At 46.0% G+C, this 12,848-nt stretch overlaps 1 protein-coding gene across 2 annotated transcripts in view; it reads right to left on the bottom strand.

Moving 5' to 3' along the window:
* Positions 1-12,848, bottom strand: part of SGSM1 (small G protein signaling modulator 1) — a 351,523-nt gene that overhangs the window by 241,631 nt on the left and 97,044 nt on the right. For both annotated transcript variants that reach the window (XM_073629552.1, XM_073629541.1), the window contains exon 3: positions 10,669-10,744. In XM_073629552.1, the coding sequence (XP_073485653.1) occupies positions 10,669-10,744 (76 nt within the window). The remainder of the gene's footprint in view (positions 1-10,668; positions 10,745-12,848) is intronic.

The following is a 12,848-nucleotide window of genomic DNA, read 5'->3' on the forward strand; positions in this document are numbered from 1 at the left end:
AAATGCAAAAATTAAGTGAACTTTTCTATCATTATGGGTGCATTTATTTTTTGCAGTGCACTTACTGGTATGCGAGTGTGCCTAAGCACTGCAGTGCTTAGTAAGCATCATAGCTGTACATAATTGGTGTGAAATCAAAGGCACTGCCACCTCTGACTGCTAGTCTTGGAAGATATGGAGCGAGATTTGGTGAGGTCACTGCTCTGTTGTTCACTGTTCTCACTGTTTTTTTTCCTTTTTCTCAGCAAAGCTTACAGACTTTAAATACTTTTTAATGTTTATAGTGTAACTCCACTTTAGTGGGAAAAAAATAGCAAATAAAAAAAATATAGCATACACAATTGCGACAGAAGTCATATTGTAATTGAACATTATTAAAAATAACCTTCCCTTTTGAATCTGCAGCTCTGTAACTTTCTGTAAAATGCAATGCAATATGGCTACCTGGAGGTGTTCTGTACACAGATGGTGTACAGACCGGCTCCCAAATATATCATTCCCTGCTTGTATGATAGGCCGTTTTTCCCAGAAGCCTGCACTGCGATACAAGATTTTGGGCATCGTCTGCAACAAAAATGTAATGTTTTGGTGAGATACTCCCAAAGGGAAATCAAGTCTAAAGGGTTGCAGACCCTGCCACTTTCCTCAGAGCTCCGCAAGTGTAGCAGCTGATAATTATAAAATCACTCCCATACAGATTCAGTCTGCACATGGACACATACAAACAGCTATTTCTACAGAATAGCAAAAGGGAATGGAATCTGCAACAAAGTTTGTTAAAATTCTTGCAATGTACAAAGATCATCCAGAGGGGATTTACTCTTTAACTGCATCTTTGGAGCAGTTACAATTATTTCATAGCTTCCCCCTACTTCTACCACCCCCCTGTCAGTGTTATACTTACCTATCCCCTATTCAGAGTGATATTCTGACTAGATCACACAGCTACTTGCAAAAATCTCACTGTCTTCTTATGGAGCTTCTGAGTAGGAGGACATTCACCAAATTAAGTTTGCATGAGAATGAATGAGTATAATACACTTCATGATTTGTAGACTACAGCACAGGCTGTAGCCTACAGCAGCAAAATTTTGATTGAAAGGCCATCTGCCACTTTTTTGTTATCAACTGTAGAAGCTAAATTACTTTGCACATTTGCAGTAAAAAACAATTAAGATTGAGATGCTGCAGAGATTATAAACAATAGCAATCTCTTGTGCTGCTGCTTCCTTAGACTAAACCTATCACAAAGCTGAGAAATTCAAACTTAATCCCCGTACACATGGGCCGAATGTCAGGAGACATCGGCCAGTTCAATAAAAACCATTCAACATTCCAACTGTCGGACGAGCATGCGGGAAAACCAGAAGCTGACTGGCTCCGGTTCAGCGAAACACCCCAGGAACAGCCACATGTCCGCGGGCTCGGCCCGGAGAGACCTGGGCAGCAATTTGCTATAGCAGCAGCACAAGCCGAATCCAAGATGGCGGGCTCCATGCAGCCACACACACCAGGCACAGAGGAACTCTCAGGACCCAGACTCAAGCCACCCTGAGCCTCCACAGAATCCCTTATCGGACACACGATGGAAGATCCATCCCCCATACTTCTATCCTCCCAGCTCCTGACCTTTTCATGAAACTTTCAGAACTGCTGGACAGAGGCCTTGCACAAATGGCAGCTAAAGTCACTGGTGCTATCCGGATAGATTTCCAAAACCTGGGATCCCGGATGGAAGCTATTGAACATAAACTGGACATGACTGTCTATAAGACTAAACAAAACTCCGATCATATCCAGGTTATCCAGGATCAACTGGATACGGCCCTCTCCAGGATTGACGACCTGCAAAATAGATCCAGAAGACAAGACTTCCGAATCAGAGGCCTCCCTGAATCAATCACTGACACCCAGGCTGTTGTGCAGGATTTCATCAAACAACTGATTCCCAACATCCCTTCACACAAACTGGAGATAGACCGGGTTCACAGGGCCCTAGGACCCCGCAAAAAAGATGGTTCTCCAAGGGACATAGTGGTCTAACCTTATTTCTTCTCCATCAAGGAAGAAGTAATGAAACTGTGTGGCTTCCAGTCTCCCCTGACATGTCGGGGGCATGCCATACATGTCTTCGCTGGCATCTCACCTACCACCATCCAAAAAAGGAGAACCATGAAACCTCTTCTAACAGTCCTGTCCCAAAAGGACATTAAGTACTGATGGTCTTTTACCTTTGCTCTAAAGTTTGATTCCAAAGGCAAGACGTACTCCTTCCACAGCTTCCAAGAAGTTGAATGCCTCCTCCTGGACCTGAAACTCATCTCACAAGAAGCAGCAATGGACTTTGCTAACTTCTGTTCAGGATCAGCCAAGTGTCCCTCTCCTATGAGCCCCCTGACGAACGTTTGGCACAAGCCTAAACCCACACGCTCCAAGGACACTGACCCTGATACTCTAAGGTCTACACTCTGATGTCAGTGTCAATATTTCAGGGCTCGGCAATCACAGAGCAGTTGACCCACAGTTCCCTGATTTAATACTTATCTGTTATTTGCCTATACCTCTGTAAAATTAATTGGATTTCCCTTACTGGATACTGACATTGGAGAGCTCTGATTAGGAAATCGTGTTTGGAGATCTTAAGTTGGAGGACGGATCAGAGGAGATACCTCGCCAGGTGAATCAGCTGGAGGACACACCAAGGGATATCGAACTCTCCGGTTACCTATATATGCTTATTACCCCTGCAGGGGTGCGGGGAGCTGGTGAGTGAGGACCCTTGAGGGGGAGCACAAGAGTCACCTGATCTGCTGAGCACTGTGGTCACCTTGGAATCTTTGGCATTTTTTACAGCACTTTTCTCAGCATTTTTTCACAATATATATGTGGGACTATGGACTAATAATTTTTTATTTTTTATTTTTGTGCATATATATTTATTTGTGTTTTTTTTCTAGCATATATATTGACTTTACACCATCTGATTTTTGGTATATATCTAATTGATATACACGAGTTATATAATTTTTCACTTTTTTTCTTCTTGGTGCTGCATCTTAACCTTTAGATGCAGGTACCCCACTTTTTAGGTATGGATGTTATATAACGGTTTGATGTGTGTATCTATACCTGCTATATAATATTGTTTCTTATTATTACATATGATTATTCACCAGCTTTGTTTATAAGTAAGGTGTGGATAGCACAGTAGGGTGGGTCACAGAGTACCCTTCACCTCTGTTTATTAGGGTAGCGTCACTTACCCAATTTGTTGTTTTTTATTGTTTGCTTTTTTTGGGGGGCAGCAGGATCCTACTCGCCTGCTGTCTTCTCAGGCCCTTAGTGGGCCTGAGTGCTATGTCCTTTTATCTCCATCTTTTCTTCTTTCTCACCTCTTTTCTTTTCCAGCCAACTACCAGACTCCGTGCAGGATACCTATCTTCCGGGAGGTCAAATCTTCCAACTGTTCCCGATTCCAGGACCAGACCAATAGCTCCCCACAGGTGAGTGGCAGTGAACTGGGCATAGGCTTTTCCTTCCAGCTCCATGACTTGTAACGCACCACCAGCTGCTCCTTTGAGAGTAGCTACATACAATGCCCAGGGGCTAAATTCCCCTATCAAACGCAGAAAAGTCCTTGACTACATGAGAACAGTCAGAATGGACATAGTTTTCCTTCAAGAAACGCATCTCCCAATCCTGGTACAAACCTTCCTTCATCCACGCTCATTCCCCCCTATATTTCCTGTCAAACGCAGAAGATAAAAACAGAGGGCTAGGGATTCTCATTTCAAAGAACTGCAGATTTTCTTTGAGGTCAGAACACAGACACCGAGGGCAGATTCCTCCTGATCAAGGGGACTATAGATGGCCATCTGTATTCCCTTGTGTCCTACTATGCTCCAAATACTGGCCAATCTAAATGTTTCCATACACTGAGCATCTCAGTCCCAGTTAGAGGGCTCTGTAATCTTTGGGGGGGGGACTCTAATACAGCCTTCGACCAAGGCCAAGACACCTCTAAACCTGCCAATGCTCAAACCATTTGCCCAACCAGGAGCAGCTCTAAGACTGCCAAAATGATTTTCCAGCAGGGCCTTACTGACATCTGGAGAGAATTAAATCCTACCCAAAAAGACTACACACACTTTTCACACTCACACCAATCATATGCCAGGATTGACCATCTGCTGGTCTCCAACACTTTAATCCCATCAGTGCTCAAAGCACACATCAAAGACACAGTCTGGTCAGACCACTCCATGGTGATCATTACTATAAGTAACTGACTACCCCAACCAAACCTGCTCCACTGGCAACTTAATGAAGCCATCCTAGCTGACCCCATTAGGAAAAATTAGCTAGAAAAGGCCCTTACCGAATACTTTTCCCTAAATGATGTGAATGATAATTCTCCGGAAACTTTATGGGCAGCTCACAAAGTCACTATCCGGGGTAAAATCATTCAAATTGCCACCCAGATAAAAAGGGAGAGACACGCAGACATCAAAAAATTTGAGAAGGATTATACTTCTCTCCGGCTTAATCATAAGTACCCACCTCTCGAGTACCCACCTCCCTCTTGGACGCGGCTTGCCTGGAATTTAACCTAGCATTGACAACTAATACAGAAAAAAGCATCATATGGAGCGGGGCGAAATACTGCCGTCAGAGAGACAAGATTGGCTCCCTGCTGGCAACTAGGCTCTCACCTCGGGCATGCACACATACCTTCCTCAATATCAAAATCGCAGGTAGACCCCCAGCAGCGAACCCCATGAGCATAATGCAAGCCTTTCATAAGTTCTATGAGAACTTATATAGTGCAAAGCACACCGATAGCCTCCCTATCAATGACACACAGGGACAGACTCGAAGCCCCCTTCTCTACAGAGGAGGTACTGGAGGTGATCAAAAATCTGAAGAACTCAGCCCTGGGGCCGGACAGGTTCTCAATCCCCTACTACAAAGCCTTTGCGACCACGGTGGCGCCCTATATGGCAACATTTTTTAATGCTAAAACCAAAGGAGACCCTCTTAACACACAGTTAAACTCCACGTTTATAACCATCATCCCTAAACCAGATAAGGACCCAGGTGAGGTAATGAACTACAGACCAATATCCCTGATGAATAATGATTTAAAGATTATGACTAAAGTCATGGCTGACTGCCTCGCTTCCTTCATTGGTTTATACATTCATAAAGATCAAGTGGGTTTTATCCCTGGCAGGCAAGGCCCGGACCATATTAGAAGAGCAGTAGACATCTCTTACAATCTGGTTGGGATGGCGGTCCTAAACAAGAAGGGATGTTACGGTCATTGAAACTGCAAAAGGCCTTCGACTCGTCTCTTGGCCTTACCTGCTCTGATGGACCACTGGGGATTGGGCCCCCGTTTCAAACTCATTAGGGCATTATACTCCACCCCAGAAGCTGGAGTTCGCTTACAAGGCCTCTACTCGGACCCTATTAAAATAGCGAAAGGCACCCACCAAGGCTGCCCTTTATCCCCACTGATCTTTGCCCTTGCAATAGAAACCCTAGCCATAGCCATCTGAACAAACACAAATATCATGGGGGTCAAGTGTAGACCCAACACACATAAATGTGGTCTCTTTGCAGATGACGTTCTCCTTTTCATCACCTCCCCCGGTCACCTCCCTCCCTGTCATATGTAAACTCTTATGCCGCGTACACACGAGCGGACTTTCCGGCATACTTGGTCCGGCGGACCAGAGTCCGCCGAACAATCCGACCGTGTGTAGGCTCTGGCGGACTTTTTCCCAAAAGCCCGCCGGACCTAGATTTGAAACATGTTTTAAATCTTTCTGTCGGACTCAGTCTGCTCGTCTGTGTGCTGGTCCGACGGAAAGCCCGCTCGTCTGTATGCTGGTCCAACGGACCAGATACAACGCAAGGACAGGGTATTGCATTTCGCGCTCGCTGCAATAGGAAAAACAAATTTTCCTATTGCGGCGAGAGCGGGGCATACCAGGCCCTTAGGTCTGGTATGGATTATAAAGGGAAACCACTACGCCGAAAAAACGGTGTGGGGTCCCCCCTAAAATCCATACCAGACCCCGATCCGAGCACGCAGCCCGGCTGGTCAGGAAAGGGGGTGGGGATGAGCGAGCGCCCCCCCCCTCCTGAACCGTACCAGGCCGCATGCCCTCAACATGGGGGGTGGGTGCTTTGGGGGAGGGGGCGCCCTGCGGGGCCCCCCCACCCCAAAGCACCTTGTCCCCATGTTGATGAGGACAAGGGCCTCTTCCCGACAACCCTGGCCATTGGTTGTCGAGGTGCTTATCGGAATCCGGGAGCCCCCTATAATAGGAGGGCCCCCAGATCCCAGCCCCCCACCCTATGTGAATGAGTATGGGGTACATGGTACCCCTACCCATTCATCTAGGGAAAAAGTGTCAATAATAAAACACACTACACAGGTTTTTAAAATAATTTATTAAACAGCTCCGGGGGGGGTCTTCCTCCGGCTTCGGGGGTCTTCTTCCGGCTTCGGGGGACCCTCCAGTTTCTCTTCTCGCAGCATCCGGTTGGTTCTTCTCTGCTCTCTCCGGCTTCTTCTCCCGGTGTTCCAGTTCTTCGGCCGGCTCCTCCTCTGTCTTCAGGCCGCTCTTTTGCCAGCGGAGGTCCGGACTTCTGGGCTTCTTATCTTCTTCCCTCTTCTCTTCTCCAGATGTCGACACGACGCTCTCTCCGGCTGGACTGCTCTCTGAGGGCTCCGTTGTGACTTATATAGGCGGAGACCCCGCCCCCTTATGATGTCACAGTCCCTGGGCATGCTGGGACTGTGATGTTTTAGGGGGCGTGGTCAACATCACCCGGTGACCACGCCCCCTAAAACGTCACAGTCCCAGCATGCCCAGGGACTGTGACATCATAAGGGGGCGGGGTCTCCGCCTATATAAGTCACAACGGAGCCCTCAGAGAGCAGTCCAGCCAGAGAGAGTGTCGTGTCAACATCTGGAGAAGAGAAGAGGGAAGAAGGGAAGAAGACAAGAAGCCAAGAAGCCCAGAAGTCCGGACCTCCGCTGGCAAAAGAGCGGCCTGAAGACAGCGGAGGAGTCGGCCGAAAAACTGGAACACCGGGAGAATTGGCCGGAGAGAGCGGAGAAGAACCAACCGGACGCCGGGAGAAGAGGAACCGGAGGGACCCCCGAAGCCAGAAGAAGACCCCCGAAGCCGGAGGAAGACCCCCCCGGAGCTGTTTAATAAATTATTTTAAAAACCTGTGTAGTGTGTTTTATTATTGACACTTTTTCCCTAGGTGAATGGGTAGGGGTACCATGTACCCCATACTCATTCACATAGGGTGGGGGGCCGGGATCTGGGGGCCCTCTTATTATAGGGCGCTCCCGCCCGCAGACCCCGACAACCAACGGCCAGGGTTGTCGGGAAGAGGCCCTTGTCCTCATCAACATGGGGACAAGGTGCTTTGGGGTGGGGGGCCCCACAGGGCGCCCCCTCCCCCAAAGCACCCACCCCCCATGTTGAGGGCATGCGGCCTGGTACGGTTCAGGAGAGGGGGCGCTCGCTCGTCCCCACCCCCTTTCCTGACCGGCCAGGCTGCGTGCTCGGACCGGGGTCTGGTATGGATTCTAGGGGGACCCCACGCTGTTTTTTCGGCGTAGGGGTTTCCCTTTATAATCCATACTAGACCTAAGGGCCTGGTATGACGGGGCTCGCAAGGTGTCAATCTCGCCGATAAAAGCGGCAAGATTGACTTCCTTTTCTAGTCCCATGTGTGGGCAAGTCCGTTCATTCTGAAAGTCCGCCATAACTCCAGCGAAAGTCCGTCGGAAAGACGGGCGGACTTAGCCCGCCGGAAAGTCCGGTAGTGTGTGGGCAAGTCCGGCCATTTTAAAGTCCGGCGCACCTGGCGGACAAAGTCCGTCGGAAAGTGTGCCAGACCAAGTATGCCAGAAAGTCCGATCGTACGCGGCATTAGAGGAATTCTCCAAGGTCTCTGGACTATGGGTGAATTATGCCAAATCCCAAGCAATGAATGTTTCTCTCCAGTCGTCACTAGTGACACAGCTGAAGGAATCCTTTGAATTTGAGTGGAGCGATTCCTTTATTCGGTATCTGGGGATAAACCTCACTCCCAAGTTTGAACAACTGTACTCCGCTAATTACCCCCCCATGTTTGAGAAGCTAGAAACTGACCTCAAAACTTGGGCCCAACATGAACTCTCCTGGTTGGGCAGAATTAACTCCGTCAAAATGACTCTCCTCTTGAGATTCCATATATCTCTTCCACTCCCTCCCAAATTTAATCAGGAAGGACCACTTGGGCTCACTCCAAAGCAAAATAGTTAAATTTGTATGAGGGAAGGCAGGTTATCAGTTCTCTCAGCACACGCTATTCAGATCAAGGTCTGGAGAAGGTATGGACCTCCCAAATTTGCTCTGGTATTACCAGGCAGCTAGATTAGCTCAACTATCTACAGTATATTCCAAGTTGGCCAAGCCAGACTGGGTTGACATTGAAAGACAAGCAGTTACCTCATATACCCTAGACTATCTCTTATGGAGCCCACCTTCAAGTCGCCCTCCTATCCTATCCCCTTCCCTTTCTCACTCTGTTGTCCTGTGGGATAAGCTCAAACAGGCCCCTTCCCTGGTATCAGATAGCTCTCCTCTGGCCCACTTACTCCACAACCCGAACCTTAGCCCGAGAATGGAAATGAAAGCCTTCAAGTGGTGATTGGATAAAGGGATGTACCGGATTGGCCACTTTTTCACTTCAGCGGGCCCCATCTTGCTTGCCTACTGTGTTGGCAAACTGGATCTTCCTGACTCAGAATGTTTCAGGTTCCCGCAAATTTACCATTTTCTTCACTCCATCTGGTCTACAAAACCTAAACCCCCTCACATAACTCCTTATGAACTTTTTTTTGCGGACAGGTCGTGGAGCAGGGGAGGCATATCCATAATTTACTCATCACTTGCCCAAACCCAGTCGAAATTCTCCTACATACTAGCTTGGCAGGCTGAACTCCAGGAACAATGGGACCTGGAAACTTGGCATAGGGCCTTCTCAAGATCCTATAAAGGTATCCTCAACACTTCCCTAACAGAAGCTAGCCTGAAAGTTCTTACTAGATGGTACATGACTCAGTTGAAACACTCCAATATCTACCCCTCAGTGTCCCCTCTGTTTCCAGGGATGTCAAATGATAGGTTCCATGTTACACATATGGTGGGACTGTCCCCAAATCTGTAGTTTTTGGAACAAAATATTCCAAATAATATTCAAGGTCACAGGGCTCACGGTTCCTAAGTCTCTTAAAAATGGCCCTCTTGAACTTCCATATCCCTAAAATTATGAAATTTTCTCAAAAACGTATCTTCTTCATTCTCTTTGGCTCCAAACTTTCCATAGCCAAAGCCTGGAAACTCCCCAAGGTCTCCATTCAGGCAGCAAAGCGCAAAATCTCCTGGATCATGTCACAGGAGAAACTAGCAAGTTCCTTACTGGATACCTCTGAACAGTTTCAGGAGACCTGGGATCCCTGGGCCACCTACAAAGGACTTCACCTACCCCCTAGTCTCCCCCAATCCTAAGTTCTTACAATGGTGCTCTGGTGGCTGAGCCTCTTCTCTTCCTCTTTTTTCCCCAGACTCTGCCCTCTATCTTCACTATTTCCGCCCCATTGGGGTGTATTTCCCAAGTTGCAGTTTAATTTTTTGACATACGAGGATAATAATTTCTCCATGAGACACCTCCACACCCTTGCTCCTCAAATTCCCCAGTGGTATACGGGCATGGGATATAAGATTGCTCCTCGTACTTTCTCATTTTGGTTTCTCCATTACGCAAGATGGCTGGTCTACAATGGACAAGGCTGAAGGGAAGACCCCTCCCGCTACCCTCTTGCACAGCTAGATCCCCTTGGGGGTGTATTGGGTGGGCGGAACTTGGGTTCGCCTCTGAGCCAACCTATCTCTAAACCCTTACTACATAATATGCATCAGCCCCTTAAATACCCTTGCTACAGAACTGTTACCCCAGCCATATCTTCCACTTAAGTCTCTATGGATATTTTCTTTATATGTATGTCATTGCATCATTGTGCATTGTTACCATTTTGAAAATCAATAAAAAAACTTTGAAAGTAAAAAAATAAAATAGCACACAGGAGGTTGCACACGCCTAGTGCATTACCGAAAGTTTATTGTAGAAAACAAAATATACAGCCAAATGGATACTCACAAAAATAAATGTATACAGGCATTGTATGACACTAAATCTCAATCCAGTTGGGGAACAGCATGGCCAAACACACCATAATATCGCACTGGCAAACTGATGCGTTTTCAGCCCTTTCTACATAGATTCTTCATCTCTGAAGAATGGGGTGCAATCCTCTGAAACTTGTTTGGCCACGCTATACCTGCGCTGGATTGAGATTTAGTGTCATACAACGCCTGTATACTTTTATTTTTGTGAGTATCCATTGGTCTTTATTTTTTGTTTTCTACAATAAACCTTCAGTAATGCACTAGGCATGTGCAACCCTGCTGTTTGCTCTTTTACAGTTATAAACTCTCCTTTTACTGAAACAGGGAAATTAAGACTAATTTCCTTCATCTTTGCTTATGTGTGTTCCACACACATGCCTGTCACTGCAGGCCATTGCTTACCACAAAAAGAGATGATGTGACTGCTATCTTCATGGACAAACTTTCTGGTAACAGCTTCTTCCATAATTTGCTTTACCTGTAAGTAATACAAAAAAAAAAAAAAATACTAATCAACAGTCAGCTTAAATTGAACCTGTGCCCAGTTCAAGTGCATTAAGGTATATGTAAATCCTCACCTTGTAAAACAACCCATTCAGTTTAAACTAGAAATGAAAGGCGATATATATATATATTATACACACACATGCACGCACACTGTAAATACCTTTTTTCCCCCTTTTATTAGGTGATCACATACCCTCTGTTCTCAACTGAATAAGGAGCTCAGAGAGCTGGGGGAGGAGAAACAGCAGCACACTGGTCTTCCCAGTGAATGGCTGTGGGGGGGGGGAGCATGTCAGGACAAGTCTGATTATTGGAGGAGAGCAGGCTAAGTTCTCAGCACAGCTAGAGAATTGATGACGCTGTGCACCATGCCTAGTGTAGCCAGTTTTTGATAGGAAAGCAGCGGGCCTGGTAGGTGCACCAGGTTATTTCACACAAAGGAAGCAATACAAAATAGAACAGGATACTTTTGGTACAACAGACACATATCAGGAATATGAAATGCTTGGTTCACATATTCTTTAAGTATTTACATAGTCTGCTTAAGCAATAAAAACAAGCCCTCATTCATCTTTAAGGGCTTGTTGACATTTGTGTGGAGTTTTATTTACATGCGTTTTAGGCACTACCACTTAACTCAATGTAACATGTATTTTCATAAAAGCCCACCAAAGATGCAGCAAGCAGTACTTTTTTTTTTTAATGCACAGGTCCAAAAAAGCATTGAGCAGAAATTTTATTTCAAAATTTACAACACAGGCATTAAAAATCTTAGCTCATTCTCTATTTGCTTTCTGTTGCATCAGAATCTTGACAGGCTGCCTGCATTCTAATGTAAACAACCAGCAGGAGTTTTAGACTTCATGGACATGGGCCCATTGGTCCATGAAGTGTAAAGACGCACATTTATGGTGCCCAAAATGTCCTGGAGCAGACACAAATGGGTGAAGGCAGCACACGCACATAGATGTAATGTACCTAATGCACATTACTACACACAAATAGTGGAACATAGCTCTGTACAGCCACCTTCACCTATTCATACCTATGGGCAGCTGTACGCAGCTCCAGGACATCCTGGGGGCCAGATAAATGCGGTGTCATTGCTTTCCATGGGAAAATGTGCCCATGTGCATGTAGCCTTAAGCTTTGAAATTCACTGAACAGAATCTTTGTTGTGATTTTTGAGAATCATTACTTTTGAAGCAGAATGGGGCATTTCTGTCCGTAACCGATCTCAATGGAAGCGCACCAAAAATGCACAAAATCATATGTTACACTTGTTTTTCATGCAATTCCTTAAAGTGGGAGTAAACTCCCATATATGATGTTTACCTATAGGCAAGCCTATAGGGTGGCTTACCCATGGGTACAGTAAATATCTCCTAAACGTGCACTGTTTAGGAGTCATTTACTTTAGATGCAGTCTGTGACGTTACCAGCACATGCGTTTTGAAGGAATGGCATACCCGTGCCCTTTCTTCAGAGCCGTACAGTAAGCATTGACTCCCGCGCGCATGTCATCGCCGCCTCGGCCATTCATATCGCCGAAGTCCGAAAACCCGGAAAGAAGACCGGGTGAAGATGAAAGCCCCTTCAGTGGTGACTATTGCTTTAAAAAAAGTCTAAGGGGTCAAAAACACTTGATTGTGCCCCAAAGACGCCCGTGTATGGCACTTCACTATACAATTGCACACACAGAAAAAAAATAATAAACTACGCAAAAGTGCCTCAAAATCACCTAAACACAATATCCTCAAATGTGAACGGAGGCCAAGTGGTCAGAGATGGCTTCTTTTAAGGATATTGTAGGGCTCCTGTATGCCAATGCAATTGACTGATGTTTATATGCAGATCTTGCTGGCAGAAAGATCCAGAGTAAAAAACACCAAGTTCTTACTGCCAGAGTTTCTATCTATATTTATACGCTCATATGAACTTGCGTATACGCCAAAATTACTGCAATAAAATGTAAAACCTTCAGTTTATTTTATTATGGCTTAGAATGCAACTCTTCGTTATGGATCTATATGCAGATGTACAGAGGGTAAAATAAGTATTGAGCACATCACCAT

This window comes from Aquarana catesbeiana, linkage group LG01 (assembly GCF_042186555.1).
Source record: "Aquarana catesbeiana isolate 2022-GZ linkage group LG01, ASM4218655v1, whole genome shotgun sequence".
In the NCBI taxonomy this organism is placed as follows: Eukaryota; Metazoa; Chordata; class Amphibia; order Anura; family Ranidae; genus Aquarana; species Aquarana catesbeiana.